The sequence below is a fragment of the Mixophyes fleayi genome, chromosome 5 (genome assembly GCF_038048845.1).
Source record: "Mixophyes fleayi isolate aMixFle1 chromosome 5, aMixFle1.hap1, whole genome shotgun sequence".
NCBI lineage: Eukaryota > Metazoa > Chordata > Amphibia > Anura > Limnodynastidae > Mixophyes > Mixophyes fleayi.
Genome location: NC_134406.1, coordinates 241,119,217 through 241,144,123, shown reverse-complemented (window position 1 = coordinate 241,144,123; position 24,907 = coordinate 241,119,217). Strand labels below are relative to the sequence as shown.

The following is a 24,907-nucleotide window of genomic DNA, read 5'->3' as shown; positions in this document are numbered from 1 at the left end:
CACAGCATGTAAAAGTGAAGGCATATAAATTATCTTACAATAGCTTTATATATATATTCAGTTAAGATAACCCAGTATTTGGAATGGCTTCTGCGTATCATAATTAGAGATGCTCAGACTCGGTTTTTCTGAAAACCGAGCCCATCCGAACTTAGGGGATCCGAGTAGGCTCGCGAGCCGGCTCGTTACTTTTGGGCGTCCTCGGATCTGAATCGAGGCAAATATCATCATTGCGTTGTCGGATCTCGCAGGTTTTGAATTCCATAAGTACCTCCCTCCCCAGGAGATCCAGCACCATTGTTCCCACAGAAACAGGGGTAGCAGTGTTCTTGTCAGTCTCCAATGACATTGCTCAATGCCATTGCTCACACAGAAACAGGGGTAGCAGTGTACTTGTCAGTCTCCAGTGACATTGCTCAGTGCCATTGTTCACACAGAAACAGGGGTAGCAGTGTACTTGTCAGTCTCCAGTGACATTGCTCAGTACCATTGCTCATACAGAAACGGGAGGGGTAGCAGTGTTTTTGTCAATTGACAAAAATTGACTGGATATTATTGGAAATTAATGCTTTTGAGGTTAATAATAATGTAGGGATAAAAAAGAGCCAAATTATGTGATTTTAGCCAAAAAATAGGGATTTAAAAAAAATAGAAAAAAAACCGGATCCAAAACCAAAACCAAAACACGTGAGGGCGCTTTTGCCAAAACCAAAACACGAAGTTAATCCAGATCCAAAACCAAAACACAGGGGCCAGTGAACATCTCTAATCATAATCACTAGCACAGGTTAAATATTATTACCATAAAGTATAATAGAAAGGATGTTTGCAATGTCCTATGCAAAATATGTATCATTAGAAGTACTTATTAAGTGTATGTTCAGTTTCTAAAGGGTCTATTTATCTCTGGCGAAAACCCTGTGTTCACTGGTAAAAGAGCTTTGCAGTATACAGCAAGGGGGTACCGCCAGTAATAGCAAAATCTGTTTTCGGACAATTATTTTTTTGCTTGTTTGTTCACTGTGCATGCAGTCAAATAAGGTTTAAAAGAGGACTTTAAGTTTGTGTGGTAATGGCTCCCAGTCCAAAGGGGTCCAATAAATATTGGCAGGTACCATAGTACTTATTTTTTGTTAAACACAAAATAAGATCACCCATCTGCTTGCTGCTTGCAGAGATGCAATAATTTTAGATCAGTTCTCATGTGTCACTGGATAATGTGACGGATGAGAGTCTGCTTCTTATTGGCTATTAAGTAGGCGGACATCCTGGATATTAGCTCATTTGTGACGGGAATTTCTCTGGAGCAGTTTAATCACTTCTATGGGAGGGAGGGGGGTTCTCATAAAGGATTACGGCAGATCAAGACAAGAAATTGAGAATAAATATTGAAAAATTCAAAAATTCCACCACTCTACAGATAACACTAGGGGGCACTATGTTATTTAAAAAAAAAACATCCAGAATATATATTTTTTTATTTGTTCAAATAAATGGGCGCTAATTATTATTATTAATATCTAAAGGGGCTCTATATATTATATCTAGACTTTATTATTAACAATATGGGGACATTAAATTCTATTATTAAATATATGGGGGCATTAGATTTATTTTATTTCACTGGTACCAGGAGCAGTCCACATCATGTCTGACTTTGTGTGCAGATATTTTATAGATAATTTAAATAACCAATAAATTATAAAACACATGTATAACAATATTTGCCCATTCTCCTAAAACTGCGGTCCAGTGGAAGGAATTTGAGGTAAATCATCACAGTTGTGTATTTCTTAAAGGGGTGATTGTTTTGATCAGCTGGGAGATTTGGTAGCTTCAGGGCATACTTGTCTAAAGAGGAAGTCACATGAGGGGATGTGAGCGTCATGTGATCGGCTTACAGCCACTCATATGACTACCTTTACGTCCAATCAGTATATTCGGTATATAATGAATTTGGGCTGGGGGTTTTCAACCATTTACTGAATATGAATTCAGTTAGAAATTGATCATACATCCATTCTAATTAGTTTAATTGAAAGCAAAGTTGACTGGTTTCCATTGTACTCGATGGCAAGTGATTTCTTACAATTTAAGTTGAGGCACAGAAGAGATGTATATTGAGTAAACCTATTTGTATTATTTTTATAATAACAATAATCTGATCTATGCCATCATATGATGATATCTATGGAACGTCCTGATGCAACAAATATTTTTATAAGAGATAAAGCACCTCATATAGAATTAGGGGTAAATCCAGCTAAAAGCTAGGGTGCAAATTTACACCTGGACAACCCATGTTACGATACAAGAGGTGCAAATGTAATCGTTTCGGTTTTTTTGCATGCAGGAAAAATACTGCCCTCTTTCACATGTATCACACAAATGCTGGGCAACTTTATTTTTATACAGCAATTTAGAGTTGAGCTGGAATGTGCCTCACCTGCCAACTCTACACTTGTCTGCACATTTTACATTTGCCCTCCTCTGTAGTACAATAGGATTTTGCCATAGTGGGAAACTGCATCTTCTAGCTGAATTTACTCCTAAATATCAATAAATATTTTACACTTATTATTGTTGTTCTAAGGTAATTTTATTTATTTTAATTTGTGTAGCATGTTACTACTACAAACCATTTCCCATTTCAAATGCACATCTGTTGCTGGGAGTTCTTGCCACACACATTTTATGACAGGCAGTACACTTACAATCAAAAACCTTTTCAGTCACCGTCTGCTGATTTTCCAACTCACAGGGAGTTTAAAAATATACTTTCAGTTTGATTGCTTTTCTAACGCAGTGCCTTGTTTAAAAGCCAACCTAAGAAAATTCCACATCTGTTTGAGTCATTCAGGAGAATTGAAATGTAAAGCACCACATACATGAATATGGAACAGAACGGGATTGCACTAGCTTTATAGAAAAAACTTTAGGAAAGAATATGTCTTCTAGAAATTATGTTTGCACAATGTTAGGAAACAATATGGTGTTATTTTATAGAAATTGTGATACAGTAGAATGCAATTTTATAGCAATATATAACCTTTTACTGTACATCACGGATGTGGCAGAAAACAACAGACATCAAGCTATCACAGTTGCATTACAATACAATTAAAACTCTTGCTGCAGTGTCCATTGCTGGGAAGTTACTGAAACAATTTGCTAAAATGAATGCGTTGCCTCTAAACAATGCTAGTACAGAGACAGGTTATACAATGTAATAGTCCCCGTTAATAGTTGGGGTTCAATCTCAGGTCTACTTGATCCAATGGGGATCTTGGTGAAATGTCTAATATGGTGGGTAGAACAACGTAAAAGTCACAAGTTTAGGGTTGATGGGTGGGTGCAGGGAATACCCAGCCTATGCTAATACTGCTAAAATGTCATCATCCATCTCTTTTTATTCTTCATACCATTGATCACTAAACTGATTACTAATGAAATTGAGGATGAAGGATTTTAAAGTGGAAGATGATTAGCTGCACACAAGAAAATGATTACTCAGTGACCCCTTGCCCAGTACCCTATCCTCCAATAACAGGAGAATCTAGGTCAGAACCCCAAGCATTAGGTTGGAGGCAGTTGCATTGTCTACCTTTTACTACACCATGGGAGATAGGCAGTAAACACTTCTTTACTCTACAACAGGTAGACCCGGGACCAGAGCCCTCAATGGCAGTTTATGGTCTATAGCTCTCATTGCCTCAGTAGAGTTCACAGCTAAACTATGCTGCTAACCCCTCATCATCATCATCATCTATTTATTTATATAGCGCCACTAATTCCGCAGCGCTGTACAGAGAACTCATTCACATCAGTCCCTGCCCCATTGGAGCTTACAATCTAAATCCCCTAACATAATAGCAGCCTAATTAACCTACCGGTATGTTTTTTGGAGTGAGGGAGGAAACTGGAGCACCCCCATCACACCAATTGTATCATGCGGCCCCCTAAGTGTTTGCCTATCACTCGTCTATAGGGATTGTATAATTTTAGAAAATACCTGAAAAGAGGAATAGTTGATTGCCATTTATATGGTCAGCACCATAATATAGATAGGGTTGGAAAGTCGACAATAATGACATTGACAGTATTCTTACTTCGACAATTGAAATGTATACAGTATTATTAAGCTGATAAATGAAATGTAGACAGTATTATTAGGTGGACAGTAATATCCCTAACCCTAACCTTAACCCTATCTCTAACCTTAACTCTAACTATATAATGTCTACATTCGAATTGTCGACTTATCAATACTAACGACCATGTGAATTGTCTAATAATAGAATCAAAATTTGAATTGTCAACCTAATGTTGTCGACTTACTGAATGTCGACCAAATGAATGTCTAACCGGTGACTGTTACCATTCTAAGCTGCAGGAGTTGGCTTCCAACATCATAGAATCTCTGTTGAGGCTTGTCTCACAATTAGGAGTTTACAGACATAGGGTTCTATTTACTAAGCTGCGATGAGCCAAAAATCTGGAGAAAACAGCTCTTCTTTTAATTTATCAAGGGGGTAAAGCAGGATAAATTAGAGATTTAACCTGTCTAATGTTGGTCACTGCAGTCCCCACAGACTTTTATGGGGATTGAGATGGAATTTAACAAGCAAAGCTTTTCAATGCCACCCTAATATCTAACTCCATCTCAAGATGGCGTTAGTTTCCCTTTTTAATGGAATTCATAGAATTCCATCGCTGTTGGAGAAGTTGCTCCTCATCTATCACCGGGTCATGTTACTATGTGCATGCGTAACCTTAGCCACGCATACCCAATAACTACACAGGGGTCAGAGCCTCCATTCCCAGGCAGTTTTAGGCTTCTGGTGAAGGAGATTTTAGTTTGTTTATGAAGTGGGGTTTTGCCAAAGCTCACCAATGAGCCCTAGCTCAAGAAATTCAAGTTGCAGTACATTTTGTATCACTACAGAATGCAGCGATATAAAATTAATCTTACTGCTGCCCACTAGCCGCCAATGATGAATAGAGATTCTACATTTGCTGGAGCCAGCACCTATAGCATTGGGGACTATCCCACACGTTGGATGCTACATATATAGATTTTACGTGGGGTGGCTCTTGCTCTCACTGTGTTTAAAGCCATGACCCAAAATATAGACCAAACCTCCAACAGAGTATACATATTTGATATCCCTGGAAATGCTAGGAGTTGCAGACTTAAATAATGGATATATATATATAAATAGCAAACGGATAAATACTCTTTGGTTGCACAGTGCCCCTTGATTTTCACCAAAGTGCATAGGTTTGCGGAAGAAGATAGCAGCATTTGTGGGGGTGCAGAGGTTTTGAATTGGCCAAAAGGAGGAGTTGGATGAAATCAGGGTTATCTATAGAGTAGGTGTTTCCTATATATGGACCTGTGTGCCTAGTTTTGTGAAGCAGTGCAAAAATTAGATTTCATTTTGTGAAGAAGGTGGTGTATTTTTAGGAACGCTCCTTGCTGTGTGTAAGCAGGCACAGCCATTTCCATGCCGCAAAAACAATGGAACTGATTTTATACCTTTCTCCTGCACTTCAGAGGAGACGCTTATTTTTAGGCACACTTTGCCCAACATACAAAAAAACTTCAAAGACACATAAGTGTCACATGTGCAGTAATTACGGCAGCCCCAATGTCCACTTACACTTATGATCTTAGACCTTAAATGAGGTTTAAGTATTCTAGAGGAAAAACAAAAGTTTATTTGAAACAAAAAATGGTAGGAGTTTGGACTTTAATGTATGGTCTACACCATTTAATAGAGTTTTTTTGAGATTTTCCACCTCCTTCAAACCTATGTACACTTCTAAATTGTAGAGTCATCTCCTAAAAGCAGAGAGTAGGTGTCCACCTTGAAATGCCCTGGGCAGACCATCTAGATGCATCAGTGCAAAACCAAGATATCCACTGCACTTCATAAATGTGCTCCACTGAATATGTGACCACAGTTTTTATTGCACTATAAACAAAGTATTTCTGGTCAATAACAAACTTGAATGTAGCTTCAAAAAAAAAAGACCACAACGGCAAACGTGTCATTTCAATGTTGATTGTGTCACTCTCCCTCAAGACTAATCAGTTGCTCTTTAATTTCACCATCATTGACTGTTACCTTCACAGTCAGAGGCTAATCGATAGTGACACAATGCTCAAAGACTGGTGAGTGGAAAATGTATTAGTGTTTCAGGAAAAACCATAATCATCGCTTTGCATGCTAAAAAATTTAGCTGATGGATATTACATTTCAAGAGAAATCCAAATTCCTTGTGTAATTAGGTTAGCAAACTGAGGTTCTTTAGTTTTAAGAGGTTCTAAATGTATTGATATTATTAAGAGTTTTTAAATAATCTATTTGAGGTTTTGTTGGTTGCACTGTTAACACCTTTGTTTTTTATTTCTTAATTTATGTTAGTAGTAGAAAAAAAAGTCTGAGGAATAGAACAGTTGAATTCACTGTTGATGAACTTTAGGAAATTATACAAATGATGTAGAATTTATTTCAGAAACTATTGCTTGGCTCCCCAACAGTTTTCCTGATAGACCGGTGGCCCCTATAGTGTCATGGGGCCATCTGAAACATTTATTTGATTTTTCTTCACAGCTTTTTTCAACAGGAAGCTACAAGTTGGGAGGATAATGGGCATTTGGGAACCCAAGGCTCTGGTCTGGGAGGGTTAGCCCCCCCCCCCCACACACACACTGTCTGAGAGCCCACCATGCAGTGTCAGCGGTCAGCAGCAGGGCTGGGGGCCGGCGCCCCCAACATATGCAGAGAATGCTTCGGAGACAGACACAAGAGTATGTCACTTCCACAATATTTCCCAGGGCCACATTAAATTCCTTATCTGTCTCTTCTGGGCTCCCGTGATTTTTAAAGTTAAAATTGGGCCACCTATGTAACCTAAAATTTGGTTAGGCCATACAATCTTCCCCATGCTTCAGTTTAGGATAGAAATAAGGTAAAACATAGACTAGGAACATAGGAACATAAAGTCTGAAGTCAGAATGTGAAAATAAACATTGTGGAATACTATTTTGGGTGGGGAAAAAGTGGTCTGTCCTGTGAAAAAATATGTACCTTAACTATAGTGAAGTGGTTGAGTTGTAGCCACTCCTTATTGAGCAGAAGATCCTTTCTCAGACCAGAATGCGATGGAGAATATCATATCTAGGTGCATTACTCAAACACACATAAATGCCACATGCATTAAGGTAGCCTTGATGTCTCCTCACTAAGTGAGGCCAAAAAGAGCAGAAGTTTAGGACAAGAATGGAAAGTTCAATTTAATGAAGACTTGTTAGGAGGTTGGAACTTGACGCAACAATTACACTGTTGTTCAGTGAGTCTTTTGAGACATCTTCCCCTCCTTGAAGACCCTGGTACATGTCTAGTTTAATGAGGCCTTTCCCACATATGAAGAGTAAGCGCTGGTAAGTGCACTGTCTAATTCAATGGTAACTCCATATGAACATATATGTAAGGACACCTATGTTTATCTACACTTTATGAAAGGGTTTAGAAATGTAATCTCTGCAAAATGCAAGTAGTCTGTAAGTATATACTATAGTTTTCTCAAACATTCAAAGTTCTCAGGATTTTACTTTACTTGTGTGCATTGAATAAATAAGTTCCAACATGATTTTCTATAAAAGAACATGGACCTATGTTTTATACATAAAATATCATGTAAAGAAGTATGTAGAAATCACTAGCTGCCCGTAGAAGTCACTAGCTGCTGAACCTGTCATCACCAGACAGGACTATAAAGCTTTAAGTGATACCCGGGAACGTGTTGTGAACTATTAGATAATATATAAGTGGGTCATATGCTAAGGGAAGTACTCTTGATCACAAAATTAATTTTCATTCCATTGTGTACACTAGTCATTTGCTGGAGTCATTTTCTGGTTCTTAGATGGAAAAGTAGAATACAGCAATAACTTATTGCAAATTAGACTTTAAAACTTTCAGCCAAGTAAAGTAACTACATCTTGTACTCCGGTATCTTACAGAGATCATCCATAGCATTGAGAAATCTATATGGGTTTTAGTTAACCAATACACAAACTAAACCCCTCCAGAAGGTGCAGTGCATACAGTGTTTTTTTGGCAGCACTCTAGAATCATAGGAAAGTTGAATGAAATTAAATCAATGAAATGTTACATATGGTACATTTCCTTCGACAACCAATGGAATTGCTATTTCCAGTGTTTGGGTTTGAAAGTCATGCAACATAATAAGCCACATAAAAAATAATGTAAATTGAAAATATAACTTGAACAAGACCTTTCATTGCTCCAGGTGTGACCCTTAAACATTGTTATTGATTTAGAACAGCAGATGTGGCAGGATTAGTTGGATGACATATAAAGGACATACCTGTACAAAGAGGAAATTGGTCTTTTAGTTCCCAGTTTTGGCCTATATGGTTTTGGTTCTCCGGCCATGTTGATGTCTGTAAGAAAATTAAGAGATTTTGCTATTAGAAAAAGCAACATATTATATTAATAGTCTTTTTTTAAGATTTTTGGGCAAAACATTACAACCAAATATCTAGTGAAAAATAAACACGTGGACTCAGATTATCGAATTCATTTAGAATTTCAGTCTAGTATTTATTTTATTTCATTTATTTATTTTATACCAAAAGAGGTGGAATGTATTTGTATTTTTTTAGCTATGCTTTTATTGCATGTTGTGATTCCTCTTAATCACATGATGACTCAATAGCCGGATGTAACTTAGTGTCTTAAACAGAGGGCTTACAAAGAAATCCTCATAGGTCTTTCTCTGACATCAGAATAGTCCTTTTGTACATTGTATACGATATATCAACAAATTAAATTGAAGAAAAGTTATTGATTAAGATCAGGCTTGCATCGCATTAGTATACACAATCAAATACAATCCATGGTGGAAAGCACTGGGGCCCTATTTGTGTGGAGTGGATTTGCTCCAGGTGTTCTGATTTTCTCCCACAGTCCAGAACATACTGATAGGTTAATTGGCTTCTGACAAAATGGACCCTTGTGTGTGTGTGTGTGTGTGTGTGTGTGTGTGTGTGTGTGTGTGTGTGTGTGTGTGACAAAACATGGTACAATGTCTAACCAAACATTTCTAAAAGGTGCAAAATTACAGTAAACTATAGTAATCAATCAGACATTTGCTTTCATTGTCAAACTTGCACTAGACAGATAAGTGCTGATAGTCTGCCATTGGTCATTCCCAAGTTTGAGCAATGTTAGCAAACAACCCGTATGTGTGGCCAGTGTTATTGGCTTATGATGAAAAAAATACATAACTAGTCCAGTCCCTGTCGGTACATGGGCTTAATCACATCCTAAATGAACTACACAAATGGTTTGTTCTATTCATCTGGAAGAGTAAGTCCCCGAGAATCAGTTTCATAAATCTAAGACGTGCCTCCTCCAATGGTGGTAGAGAATTCCCGAACATTCTCCTATGTTATCTGGCTCCCATTTAAGACAGATGGTGACCTGGTTTATGACCAACCTTATCCCTAGATAGCTCTGAGAGACGACTCCTGCAAAATCTCCTCCATGGCAACATTTACAGACATCAGGGCCAAGGGAAGACCCTCCTTAGTGCTTTCACAAGCAATAGTTAGTTTTTCATGTCAAATATGGGACCATTGTAAATCTCACTTTAACACTACCTCTTACCCCTCTCTTCTCATCCCACTCTGAAACAACTTTGAGTTTAATTCAGGTCAATTTTCTTCCTATTTTTTACACTGGTCCTTCAAAAAGCATCAGAATGGTAGTAGATGTTTCAGAAAACTATGGGCTAGATTTACTAAACTGCGGGTTTGGAAAAGTGGAGATGTTGCCTATAGCAACCAATCAGATTCTAGCTATCATTTATTTAGTGCATTCTGTAAAATGACAGCTAGAATCTGATTGGTTGCTATAGGCAACATCTCCACTTTTTCAAACCCGCAGTTTAGTAAATATACCCCTATGTCTGCGCTCCATTGGAAAAACTACAACAAAGATTTGAGCTCTGGGTGGCGAGACCCTTTGATAAACTACACATAAGACACTGTGTTTCCACTTTTCCTAAAACGTACATCTCTAGGCCCATGACACATCTTTAGTCTTTTTGTTTCCACAGCCCCCTCTTTGGTATGATCTCATCCTCTATACCTTGCTAGTAAATACAAACAGCCCTGCACTTCCAAACATGAAATCAAATGGGAAGCAGATAAGGGCAGGCTCCAGATGAGGATTGGAATACAATGATTAAGGAAAGGTTGTCAAAGTCCTCCATCTCAACTCACACCAAGGAAAACTCGTATAAGATTAACTTTCGGAGGTATCTAGTACCAACTAGACTTCAGAGGATATTTGGAGAGGTTGTTGTGAGCTAGGTTCCTATCACATTTGGTGGATCTGCCTTAAAATAACCAAATTCTGGGACAACATATCCATTCTTATCCCCGAAATTACTTGGTCCTTTCTTTTCAGCTTACAGATTGACGGCCTAGATGAACCCGCTGACAAGTTATGAGATTCTCAATGCGGCCAGATGGCTTATTGCGAGCCATTGTAAAATATGTGACATCCCTCCTTACAATAGGTACATAACAAGTTACAGCACCTAATGATCATGGGGAAAAAATCTGTTTATCTGAACGGTAAATCACATAAATTCATCCAGATCTGGAGCGTACGGTACTACAACAAATCATCCTCCTAAATCTCCGTCAATAGGATACTTAAAGACCTTCTTTGTTAGTCTTTGCATATTTGTTCTTATATTTACTTGTTGATGATTGACGGGTTAACTCATTGTACGCTCTTCTGCCCTGAGCCAACTGGGGACCTGGGAACCAGCCTCAAGTTCCTTTGTCTCTCCATTCATTCCCCTTTCTTCCTTTCCTACCTTATACCTTATATTACATTCTGTACAGGCAAGCACTTGGGTTACCTATGCTTCTGAATGGCTTTTGAGCAGTACAGTAATCTTGTACTCTTTGTTAATCCCTATTAACTTGTGTTCAATTGCCATCTTTCATGTATGCTTGCATGTTAATATTTTTGGTTTGCTGTATGCGAAAATCAAAATAAAGTATTTTTTTAAAAAAAACTTAACTAGCAAACTTCATATTTTTTATATAATAATGAACACATTATTTACAGTAAAAATGTAAATTGCTTTTAAAGTGTATGGAAACATGTAACTAAAACGATCTACAATCTTGTCTTATGTCTTCCATTTGGAATCCATAAATAATAAGTCACCTGTCCTCTGTTAAAGTCAATGACTTCCATAAATCAGGCTCACTTATCTTGTCAATATGAAACACTAGGACATGGTAAGCTGTAATCTTGACATGACCCTGAATGTATAAAGTTATAATATAATACAGTGCTTTTTGACAGCGACAAAAAAAGAAAGCAGTGCTATTTGCTGTTGCCTTTCAGTACTTTCTATTAATTACACATTATTTAAGCAAGTGCAACATCGATGTAGATGCAGATTTCTTCATTTATAATTTTAACTAATCACCATTAGCTATTAAGTTCAACTACACAATTACAATCGTGATCCAATATATATATGGTGTTGGAAGTGGGGGTGTATACAGTGGTATGCCATACCGCCACTCATCCTACTGTGTTCATTGACAAACTCTACAATTTCATTCACTTCCATTCCTATTACAATTTTCATACCGCCACTCCTAAATTTGAAATTCGACCACTGCGTATATATATATATATATATATATATATATATATATGGAACACAACAATTGATATACTCTGGCGCTATCTACCACATCGATAAGTATTATAGAATTATAAAATATACATACACTAGATAGTATCAAGTGTAGTAATCAAATGGAATAAATAAGAAATAGTCCACAGTCACTTTACTCATGTGTGAGTGGCAGCCACGTGTAAGCCTGTATCCAGATGGTCAATCCAGAAGAAAATAGTCACTAGAACAAAGCACAGGCAGGGCGCCTCATAGTGTAATACCAGGATGTTAAAGGACAAAATGTGTACATATATGCGTACCGTCAGGTAAAGATGTATGATCTTGAAATCGAGTGGATCCTCTTCGAGAACTATAACTCTGGATCTCAACAGAAATTCTAGTAACCTCAAGGATAATAAACAGGAGATGTTTCCTTGTAGATAGCCATATTCCAGTACAGAGACACCCCTCCAACGGCGGTATAATAAAAGTGGAAGAGGATACAATGTAATATGCAATACAAATTTAATAAAAAGGATAAACACCGAACTCACATGTAGTTCAAGGAATACAGCTGATCAACAATAAGGCTCGACGCGTTTCGTCTTGATCATCACAAGACTTCCTCAGGAGCACCTGAGATCCAGAGTTATAGTTCTCGAAGAGGATCCACTCGATTTCAAGATCATACATCTTTACCTGACGGTACGCATATATGTACACATTCTGTCCTTTAACATCCTGGTATTACACTATGAGGCGCCCTGCCTGTGCTTTGTTCTAGTAATATATATATATATATATATATATATATATATACACACAAGTTAACCCGTGCATGATACTCATGCATTCTAGTCAAATCAAGCTACTTAAGGTATTAAAAAGGTTCTTGTCATGCATTTGGGCCTAGCCCAGGCCTCCTCAGGGGAAGAGCGTTACTTCCCAACGCAAGCGCCCTTTTTTAACGTGGTTTTGTCCACATGTCACCACCTCATCATTTTTCTCCATCACCTCATCCTTCATCTTCATTGCCACATCCTTCATCAAGCTACTTAAGGTGTTAAAAACTCCCCACTGTCACCCCCGGCAACCACCAACCACTCCCAACTGTCACTTCTCCTTCAAGAAATATATAGGTCAGTGTATAACTCTGCCCAGCAGGTGGCGCTGCAGCCTGGTTTTTTTTTCCACACACGCCACTAGGCATTTATATAGTATATATATATATATATATATATATATATATATATATATATATATATCCCTGTAGGATAATCTTTATCTTTCCTCTTGAGGACATGAATTGCATCCCTCCCAACTGTCCAGATTCAAGGGCCATAAAAGGGGGCAGGGCTTACAAAATTGGTGAATTTTCACCCCAAAGTGGGTGGCAAGTGGGCATTACTGGTGGGAAGCGATTGTTTATGGGCAAGGTTTGTGCGGATTAGATGTGGGGCTTATTTTGTCCTTATTTTCGATTCTGTGATTCTGAATGTTGGGAGATATGGGGTTGTAATCTCTCACATTTAGGACCCTCCTCCCTATTGTCTTCTTGCCTCCTGCTTCCTGAGTGTTTTTAACGACACCTGTTATACACCATGCCTGTTACGTCTTACACATATTATTATGCTTCATGTATGCCCATTACTTTATCTGTTCGTATGTCTTTGTTATATGCTCTACTTCCCCACTGTCTGACTTTTATGGTGCCTTATAAATGATAATATTAATAATAATAATATTAATAATAATAATAAATTGCAAATAAGATGAAAAATAGTTATTGTGTATATGGAGGTGTGATAAGTTATTCTACAGTAACATGTTTTTAGCCTTTCAAAAATGTAATGCAAAAGCTCTTCAAAACAACAAATATATCTAATTTATTAGTCTTTTTATCACATTTAGAAAGGCATAATGGAAAATTAAATTTGAGGTATGTTAGAAGCCTGTTATGGTGCATCCTTGTAGAAAGCTAGCTGCCTGTAATAGTTTCTGTAAAAATACTATGCACACTCTTGTTGGATCTCATGTAGAGTTGGACTTATATGCATCCTATATACATTTACGTGGTTTTGTTGAGTTGCACATAGCTTAAGATACGTGCAACTAAGCATAGTGTTTAAATGTGTCTGCATGAAGTTTTCAGCTTATGGTCATGCAGCTGCACACTACAGACACCAGTCATCAACTTGATGATGATGATGATGATGTGTTTTTTTATTTTTATTGTACAAGTAAAATAAATAAATAAATACATAGAACTGTGTGTGCCACCCCAAAAAGTTAACTAAACACCGGCGCTTGTAGCCTCTGCTTGTTATAACTAATGCTGGAACAGAGTGAGTTTCCCTGCAGAAAACACAAACCATCACCGGGTTAAGACAGGATGGGCTGGTCACACTGTAAGAGACAGCCACAGTCTGTTCAGCATGGAGTCACATGGGATCTAGGCACAAATAACCAATCAGAGTGACTTTCTCATGCTCTACCCAATCAGAGAGAGAAGCCAGTGTTCGTTGGTTATTTGCAGACAGGCCCCCTGCTCTTCCTTCCAAACATTGGCTCCGCTATAAGCAAGTGTTCCATGTTTATCAGAGTTTCTTTTTTTTTTTTCAAACCTTTTGAATTAAGTTGAGTGGAGTTTTTACTGTACTCAACCTACGCTTGATTCTATCAGAGGCCAGAGCCATTGGTCTGTGAAATTAGAGCCTGTCTTGACTCCTCCTTATTGTTGGAGCATGGTGGGGGTGAGTTCTCATAGACAGAGGAGGTTTCTGTTAGGGGACCACCACTGTTCTGCTACTTGCAGGCAGGAGTATATTTGCAAATCAAATGCGAGGCGTATCAGTCCTTAAGGTCTTGGAGTTTACCTTATCTTGTCCAATCATATACTGTATCTGTTCTAAGAACACACAATTGTTTACGTTATGTGATAAGAATTCTCTTACTCAGACTATTTTAATTTTATATCATTTAAATGTTTAGTTTGGCAATGGTAAATTTTGGATCATGTTATTTAGAATTAGAATAGAGATATTTTTTAGGAAATTAAAATTGGAGAAATAAATTCAGCCATATATTGTTGCTCAACCCAATCAAATTTTTAGACATATGTTGACTTCTGAGACTATGTTACAAATTAATCTTTGCATTTTTTCCTTCAAACTATTTTGAAGCTTTTTTCACAGGTATGAAATTACTGAAATTTAAATCATGTTTTAAACCGTTTAAACTTGCCAAATATATATAAATATGATAAATTTTATAAATAGGACATATATCCCGCCCTGTATAGCACACTTCTATGAGCGCATGAACTTTTAGCAAACTTTGAGTTCTTCCAAATTTTTGTTTATTTAGGTAATTTTATTATTCTGACCAAAATCATTTTTTAAAATGTTATTTGAACAGCTAATTAAATATAAGTAAAAACAAATTTGAAAAAAGTACATAATAAATGACATTTCCATACCCTTAAACATGTTTTTATGTGACTGCTTTATTTTAACCAGTAATAAATATTTTCAGTAAATGAAAAATAGAACTGTTAGTTATGAATCTCGCAATAAATGTTATATCTGTCATTTATAACTTAATCCCAGCAAATAATGTACTGACTTAGTACAAAAAGATTGTGATACACAGATATAGGAAGCAGATAATTGAGTAAAAAGTCAACCTCACATGAGTCAAAACTTTAGAAAGAACATTCTGTCAGTCTATGAAAATATGGAGAGGAATTAGATTCATGTGCCGGATTAAGACATTGTAGGCCCCTGGGTTAGGGGTACTGTGAGGCCCCGATTATCGTTCCATGGTACATCATATCGTTAAACGAGATTTTTAAACTGAAGTAAAAATCTCATTGAACGATGGAATGATGTTGTTCCAATTCTGCAGTGTCTATGCACTCTGCAGAATTGGAACAATTTAGCTATCAGTGTGCTGTCACTGAGAGAAGAGGCAGAGAGGAGACTATGAGTTGCAGCCGAGGGGTATGAGAGATGGTAGAGCACAGATCTGAAGGTAATCGTGTATAGTGTGTACACATGAATTGGCATGCTAATTGGGACCTTTTTTTTCATTCTGTCCTTGGTAAAATCGCTTAGCTATTGCATTGATAGAATTTTCTTGTAGTGTGTACCCAGCCGTACAGTTCAAAGTCGGCCACGCATAGATAGAATAGAGTTGCAGAGCAGAACTGCTCTGTTTGCTGTCAACAGTGTACTGAGGGGACTGCTGGTTGTCCTAACCTCACCCACTGCTTGTCAGTTTACACCTATTTTTGAAGAATGATGACAATGAGAACTCAGATCCTAGGCAAATGTGCCTAAAAACTATGGCTTTCAGTAGTCAATTGGAAAAGTAATTACAAGAAGTAATTGCCTTTTTGTCAGCACATATTTAACAAGACAAATCATTAGTTGATGTTTTAATGTTGCCAGTGTGATTTTATTTGGGAATGACAGGTACAGATTAATGTGGGATAAATGAACCACTGGTACTCAGAAAAAGGGCTCATATATACGTGTAATTATAGATGTCTGTATATGGAGGAGTAGCAAACAGGTTGGAGATATTTTAGGTATATTGCCTAAAGGTTTTTTTTATCTTTTATCTCTTTTATCTTATTATTACCTTTTCTTTATCAGTAATAAAAACTCTCATTTGTACCATTTAAACAATCTTTAGATATTTAACAAGTGAAATAATTACTATAGGCAATCTGCTTTTCTGGCATATTATCACCTCAATCAAATTTGACTTTCCAACAATAGAAATGTTAATCACATATAATCCATCATTTTTTCAGAGAACAGTTTAAAAATAGAACGTGTTAGAATACAATGTCCCTAGTTGTTCCATGCATGACTTCATTGTGAAGGACATGTTTAATTGCCTAATAGCTTTGAACACATACAGAATCTGGCAAGAAAAAAAAATGATTTATCCTATGAGATCCCACAAATATATTTAGGATGTGTTTAATGTAACTGCTACAAAATGATAAAAAAATGAATAGTCAAGTTTGTCTACGGAAACATAATATAAAGGTCATGGGCCTGGTTCATTAAGGAATGCAAAACAAATGTATTGGGCCTGAGTCATTAAGGAAAGTAAACCAAAAAAAGGAGTAACTTTGCACCCTGGCAAAACCATGTTGCATTGGAGGGGGAGGTAAATGTAAAATGTAATGGCAGATTTATAGTTGGGGTAGAGCATGTTCTAGATCAAATTTCAGTGTAAAAATAAAGCTATCAAGTATTTGTGTGCTAGATGAAAAAACAGCCAGTATTTATCTTTTGTGCAAAATAATAAACTCATTTGCACCCCTTGCATTGTAAAATGGCTTGTCCAGGAGAAAACAAACTAATTTTTTGTGCTACTTTCCTTAATGAATCAGACCCATTGTGCGTCTTTTTAAAAACACACATATATCAGGCACATCCGTATTCAACAAGGAGCGGATCTGAAAACTCGTCTGCCGATAAATATAGGTCCAGGTCCGCTCTGCTCTAACAAACAAGACACTGACACTGCAGGATACGTCCAATACATATGTGGAAGATCAAGTCACAAAAGAAAACAAAAATCTATTCAATAAAAGTCACCTGTTAATATTAATTTAATATTTAATTTAGGATATTATTGATGTCTTCTGTACATAAAATAAGTTTTTACAGTTTCTCCCGATTGCAAACACATGTTCTAGCATACATACACAGTCATCACTAGTAATCACCACTTATACCTCCCCTGTTGCTGGTGCAAATGATACGACTGAAAACCACGTACTTTAGAGATGCCCCACGCTTGACTTGGAAGCTGCTGCGTGCGCTCGAGCCTGGCACGCCCTAACTGTACATTTACTATGTGCATACGCCCTGTCTTCTCCCCTTTCCGCCTATGAAATCGTAGGATCCAGTAGATGAATTAGACGTTGCTGCGTTTTCTGGCTCAGGGTTCGTTCCTGGGCATGCAGAGAGCAATTTTACGCAAAATAAGGCACTAATGGCATTTACGTGCCTGAATGAATCAGGCTCCGTGTCTGAGAAAACTGCCAGACATTTTAGCTATAGGAATGTGTATATTAATTTAATGCACACCTGTCACAATGATTTAAATGGTAACTCTAGCTAAAATTAAAATGTTACCAAACATACAACAGCTCCACCAAATAGCAAGACAGTACCAGAGACTCCTGCAAATCGGGCATTGTGGACGAGTCCAACCAGCACCTGTATATATCACACAGTTATTGTTTTAATTTATTAGCTACTTGAATGTCAACACTGAGATAAGTAGGGTGGTGCAGTGGTCAGAATTGCTGCCTCATAGCACTGAGGCCATAGGTTCCAACAATCCGACCAGAGTTCTTCCTGTGTGGAGTTTGTATGTTTGCATGTAAGGACCCCTACCCAAATTTTGCTATGGCACCTGGTGATGCACTGTTCTGCCTCTGTTATATATTAAAGGATAATAATATGTGTTATTATTATTATCTTTTATTTATAAGGCACCACGAGAGTTCCGCAGCACCGTACAAAATACAAAACAGTAGACCATATAGGGTAAAACAGTACTGAACAATAAACAAGTACTACCAGGACTCCAGGAGCTCCAGGCTCAGCAATTATAGTGAAGCTGGAGCAGAAGAGTAGGTAGACAGAAAGGAGGGAAGAGGGCCCTGCTCATAAGAGCTTACATCCTAAGGAGGGGCAACCAGACATCTGGCACAAAGGGAGTCAGTAGGGATCAAGCACAGAAAGAAAGGACAGGAAAGAGAGAAGTGATGAGAATGAGTATGGAGAGAGGGTTAGGTGGTTGACTGGTAGGCTTTGAGGAAGAGGTGAGTTTTAAGTGCCCGTCTGAAGGAGCACAAATTAGAGGACAGTAGGTTGGAGCGTGGGAGATCGATCCAGTGGAGTGGGGCAGCTCGGGAGGAATATTGGATTCAGGAATGGAATGAGGTGATCAGAGTGGAGGAGAGGCGACGGTCATTGGCCAAGTGCAGGGAGGAGGAGTGAGTGTGAATGTATAGGATGTTGGAGATATAAGGGGCAGTTGAGTGGGAGAGGGGCAGTTGAGTGGGAGAAGTGTTGAATCGCTGGCAATTGTGATTTCTTGCAATCACAGAGAGTAGGGTCATCAACACAATACGCAGACAGCGACCATCATCCCCAATGGCTACGAGTGTTCCGTTCAGCCAATTCACTAGAGTTAGACGCAACTGCAAATTCCTTACATAGGATTTATACAGGATGATTGGGATTAAGTCTCCATCTCACCATCTCACCTGGTTCCAATCATCTAGCCATAGAACCTTAGTAAATCATATGTATATTATTAAAATATATTTGAGGACATGGCAACGCTATTTGGGGTTTCAAGCTTGCAACCCCCACACTTTTTCTACTTTGAGCAGTGGGGGATGTTGGATAAGATTACAGCTTAGTTATATTTACCAGTTAACATTTTCTGATTCAATAATAAATACAATCCATATTATATTCATAATATATGCGCTAATGTTAATTTACTGATAATTGTTCCAGATTTCTTTTGCAGGCACTCTCATAGTTTAACAATAAAGATTACCTTTGCCACTTTGCTATGGGGAGAGGGAACAAAACTTAATTACAACAGATTATTTCTGTCATTTAAACAAATTATTTTTTGATGCTATAAAAATACCAGTGCAGTTTAATTTTGGGTTTGACTGGTTTGTTTTAATGTGAATATAAATTCCTGTGAGACAATTAAGTAGATAAAAAAAAAACAGACTTATATTACAAAAAACGACATTGAGAAGCTTTGCACGCACACACAAATTTGGGTTCACAACACCGTTTAAACACATGTTGATATTAACTGTTAACTGTTGTTTTACTAATATTCGATACAATATTTGCCCACTGTGCTTTAAAATACTGAACTGCAGGCAGAAGTGTAGATACAAATATACACTAAAATGCTGTGTATAAAACATTAATATATCACTATAATCTTCAGGTTCCTCCTACAATCATACGATTGTCAGACTGTACAACCCTCCTTTATTAAATAACTAAATCATATTCTGGAGGTGTCTGAATGTCTCCTTTTTAGTACACATCCAAATATTGATTGATTGACTGATGAAGTGATTCATTAACTTATTGTCTGCTACTGAATTTCTGAAACTTATGCAGAAACATAACCTTGGAGGATGCAATAAGTGAATTCTATACATACATATTTTATGTGGAGCCAGAGATGTTTTCAAGTGCAACATATGACCCTTTTAGAGCATTGAATGATATTCTGTTTCATCCTCATTGTTGATCTATTAGTGATACAGAAGCAACTGTGCACTTAACATTCAGAGACACATTCCCATGTTTAATGCACAGGTAGAACTTAGCACAACAATGAGGGGTTCAGTAATGCCCTTTGTATTTAACCTGAATAATGACTTAATAAACCTCAAAAAGTGAAATACTGCTTTGCCTGTTGTACGTCTGCACAACAACTATTGGAACACATGCCTGTCTTTGTCTGGTTACTCTAATTGTGGACTATGAGATCCTGATGGCTATTTGTGCTACCTGTACAATAACTCACAACATTCAGCAATGTTTAATAGAATACAGAGAACAGGTTACAATTTATTGTAGAGAATGATATTATTATTTTTGACATAGAGCAACAATCATATCGGCACTATTATTGAATGGACCATTTTCAGCAATATAGCAGTTCTCTAGCTGCACCAATTCTCTGTTAAGGGTGGTACTGGTTGGGAGTATTATCAACTAACTTTGATGTGATGGGCATTCCCTTGACCTTGTATTCCCTAACCTCTCAGACTTCTCTAATTCATCATTCCTGCATTCTGACCACTACCTCCTCTCCTCCCACCTCTCCCTACCTTCATCTCTCCCTCTTTGATGCAGACTTTATCCATTTCTAATTCATCCTGTCATTCTATTATGCTGCCATCTCTCTTTCCAAATGGTCCTACTTCAAAGTCCTTATCTCCTTCCAGTCCAAAAATCCCCTGTCACCTATTTTCCATAATGAACTCCCTTCTCTGCTTCCCGCCTCTACCCCTTTACCCACCCTTATGGACCACAACTATGCTTCTTACTATCGACTCCATCCACCTCTATGTCTCATTCTTACAGCTCTCCCTTTCCCCACCACAGACCATTCTAAAGCCCCTACCATTCTGTTCACCATTACTCCTGTAACACACTCTGAAGTCCTCTCAATTCTCCCTTCCTCTTCCTCTTCAACCTGTTCTCTCGACCCTGCTTCGTCCCACCTTCTCCACTCTCTCTCCTCTAACACATGCAGTCACCTAGTTCATCTTTTCAGCCTATCACACTCTACAGACATCTTCCCTTCTTCCTTCAAAAGCGCCCTCATCACGGCCATTTTCAAGAAACCATTTCTTGACCTTGTCTCTCTCAATCCCAACCTCAAATGTTTCAAACTCTCCCACAAAACTCACCTTTTGCCCCATGCCTACCGGGTCCCATCCTAAAACAATTCCCTCCTCGTGCTCCACCTGAAAATATCACTCCACCGTTATCGTCTCCATTTACTACCATAATCCTCTTAACTCTAATGTTAACTCTCACAAGTTTGGCCCTCTCTAACTCCTATCTCCTCTTCCTCTTTGTAATGTTTCCTTTGTTATAGTTGTGTCTTCATATGCAGTTGCTCTCTCTATAGTTTTTTGTATTGATTTTTACTGATTCTTTTGTTTCTTTTGTCCCTTACTTATCTGTATTTTTTTCAGTTTAGTTTTTGGTGATTGTGCACCGCTGTGGATCCTGTGGCGCCATATAGATAAAGATGATGATGATGATGGGGGTTGTGACTATGGTGCTAGCTGGTGCTGAGAACCTTATTGACGGTGCTTCAGTTATGATATTCGGCCAATTATTCAAAAGTTCTATATATGCCAAACTGATTTCCAAATCTTTCTGATCCAAGATATACTTTGAAGCTAAAGAAAAATTGTTTACAACAAACATTTGTTCAATTTATTAATCTTATATTTGACAATTGTAATCTATTTTTTTTTTAGCAATTCAAATAATCACACACATGATCTTTTATCAATCTAGTAAACAACCAACAAGGGCCAAACCAGTTGCAGTAAAGGTTCCTGTATCTTAGTGTCCTGGTCATTGCTAAAACATGTGTCCCCTCCTTACTAAATCCTGTTATGTCATGTGGTGATAGAAGCATTATTTCAAACTATAGATCTCTCCCTGTACGGCCTTTAGTATTCAAAGTCACGAAGAAATGCTTTCACTCCCAAATCAGCAACTTTTATAAAACAACACATTTCCTGAGGCTGTTTCAATCTGGCTTCTGACCAAACCGTTCAACAGTAACAACCCTATTAAAAATCTGTAATGACATTCAGTGTGGAAGGGAACAGTTGACTGGTGCAATATTTCTAGATTTTGCAAAAGCTTTTGACACTTTGACAAATTGCCCATTTGGTCCCTATGCTTTTTATACAAGTACACTTTCTCAGTCTACAATTTTCAATGCTTATCTGTGCTATTTAAAATTTGCTCTATTAAAAACTTTATAGTTTTTGTAGCTTCCTTACAAAATGGTTTATTGAAATTAAATTCAAACATTACCATGCTGTGATCACTTATCCCTAAATGTCAACTGTACATTAGATTTATCTGTTCTGTTAGATAATACCAAGTCCAGCAGAGCTCCCCCTCTTCTTTAACAACTTCCGAAAGATAGTTGTCTTTTAAAATCAGTTTCCTTTGCCGGAGCCACTCGTTTAAATTCCCCAATTTGTGACTCTATCCTACCCCTTCCTTCCATACAAACTGAATTCGGTGGGCAATCCCAACTCTTCTAGTCACTCTGGGCCTAATTATTTAAGAGACACTTACTGAATGTAATTTAATTAAGGGACTCCTTCATTAAGGGACTCCTTCATTAAGGGACTCCTTCATTACGGGACTCCTTCATTAAGGGACTCATACTGAGTCGGGTAAACACACATTTGAATTCAACAAGGAGCGGATCTGGAGATAAGAGTGGTGATGAAGAGAGGTGTAGGTCTGCTCTGCTCTACTAGACAAAACACTGCAGGATACGTCAAAAACCTATATGGAATATAAACTTAAAAAAGAATGCACAGAAAAAAACTATTCAATTAATGTCACATGTTAATAATATAAACATTAATGAAAAAAAATAAAAAATGTTGTAATGTTTTAGTTTTCCTCCCCAAGAAATACATTTAGTAAGATGTTCTTAACATCTACTCTATATAAAATAAATTTTTACAGTTGCTTAGCATACATACATACATGTCCTAGCATACATACTTGTCATCACTAATAATTGGCACTTAGACTAGACTTGTAGCTGGAGCAAGAGAAACGGCTGAATAACAAGTACCTGAGAGATTGTCACAATTCTAGCAGATAAAGTGGATTCTCTTTTGCCCACCTGGATTAGCCCTGGCAGTAACAGAGGTGGGACGAATAGAGGGAACGCGCCAGACAGCGGGTTTGAACAGTAACTGTCAGACTGCGATGTGTGACAGAGATGCCCAGAGCTTGATTCGGACACTGCTGTGTGCACTTGAGTTTGGCATGTCCTTACTGTACATTGGCCACCAAAATCATAGGCTGTAGTAAGTGTCCTTTGCGCTCAAAGACAAATTGAACATTGCTACATGCTGTGGGGTATGGTCCGGTTTTCTGCATATGCATCGTTATTGTGTGAATTATATGCACAAATTTGCCATTTACGTGCCTTAGGCAATCAAGCCTTCTGAGTTCACCAATCAGACTCTAACTGGAAAGAGATGATCGCTGACCACACTCACACCTTACCAGCAGAGAGGGATGCTACCAACAGTGTAGCTTCTGTGTAGTGTTACTGTGGTATATACATCAAAGGGTCACCGATAAGCTGCTGGAGGTAACATTCTCAGGCTATATCGTCTCCATACAAGGCATGGGGAAGCCGCGATCCTTCTTCTGTTATTGCCATGCCAGGATGACGGTCATAGCAAAAGACGGGTGACACATGCATATATCTCTGGTTCAATGGTAAATTGCAGCGATAGGTTATTTTTTATTGCTGTGACGAGCTGTGATAGAAAACACACGCATTTATCCTGGTGGCATTTTCATAAATAGACCACAGTATCCTGTTTTCATAAGCCTTTATATCCCATTCCGATAGTTTAGACTAAATTTGTTTAATCTCCTTACTGTATGTCCCAACTTTTAATGTGACCCCAGTGGAGCACATTGTAAGTGCTACCACACCTCTGAATGAAAACACATAAAACTGTGATCTACCAGGGGGATCTACAAACTCTTCAAGGTACAAGAAACAAAAAATACTAAAACATTTTTCTCAAACACTCATGCTAATTCCCATAAGCCATAGCCACAGCGCATTGCAGATTAAGATAACAAATAAATAATATGCATCCGATTACTTTATCACCAACTTTCACAGACAGCTTTGCGTCCATACCTTGGTGCTAAAAATCCAATACTTGTGATTTGCATCAGACCTTGCTGGAAATGTAATGCATTCACATTGTATTAGCTTCTAGACATTACTTGATAATCTCCTTTACCAGTTCTACCAACAAACAAATCTATTCAAGGTGCAGCTAAGCAGCTTATGCATATTTTTCCACACAATATAAGACCTTGTTTGATTAACTGTGGGAGGACAGCTCTGTGAGCCAGGATTCTTCTTGCATGTTAGGAATAACCCAGTTAAAACCTCCCTGGGCATTAGTGAAAACTATTTTGCGAAAGCAAATTCCAGCTTAAAATGAAATTAAAAGTAAAGTTTAGCGTAAAATATGGTTTAAAGTCCTATGGCGTGGTGTAGTGACGGTAAACAGTCATTTGTCATAGTGTACAGTATAAGCAAAATCAAAATAACCCAGCAAATAAAGTAATTGTCCAAATGAAATAATGCAAGTTCTAAGTCAAGTGACTGGGCCTGATTCATCAATGGACGTATTCTGAGCGCAACCCGCATTTAGTATTATACACACGTATTTTGGCTTTGCCCTGAATTTGGGGACAGCTGTGCTCTGCTACACAAGAGACTGCAGGATATGTCCAATATCTATAATCCA

At 37.8% G+C, this 24,907-nt stretch overlaps 1 protein-coding gene across 6 annotated transcripts in view; it reads right to left on the bottom strand.

The window, feature by feature from the left end:
• RALYL (RALY RNA binding protein like) overlaps positions 1-24,907 on the bottom strand; it is a 479,279-nt gene that overhangs the window by 73,928 nt on the left and 380,444 nt on the right. For all 6 annotated transcript variants that reach the window (XM_075213728.1, XM_075213729.1, XM_075213727.1 and 3 more), the window contains one exon: positions 8,401-8,476. In XM_075213728.1, coding sequence (XP_075069829.1) covers positions 8,401-8,476 — 76 coding nt within the window. The remainder of the gene's footprint in view (positions 1-8,400; positions 8,477-24,907) is intronic.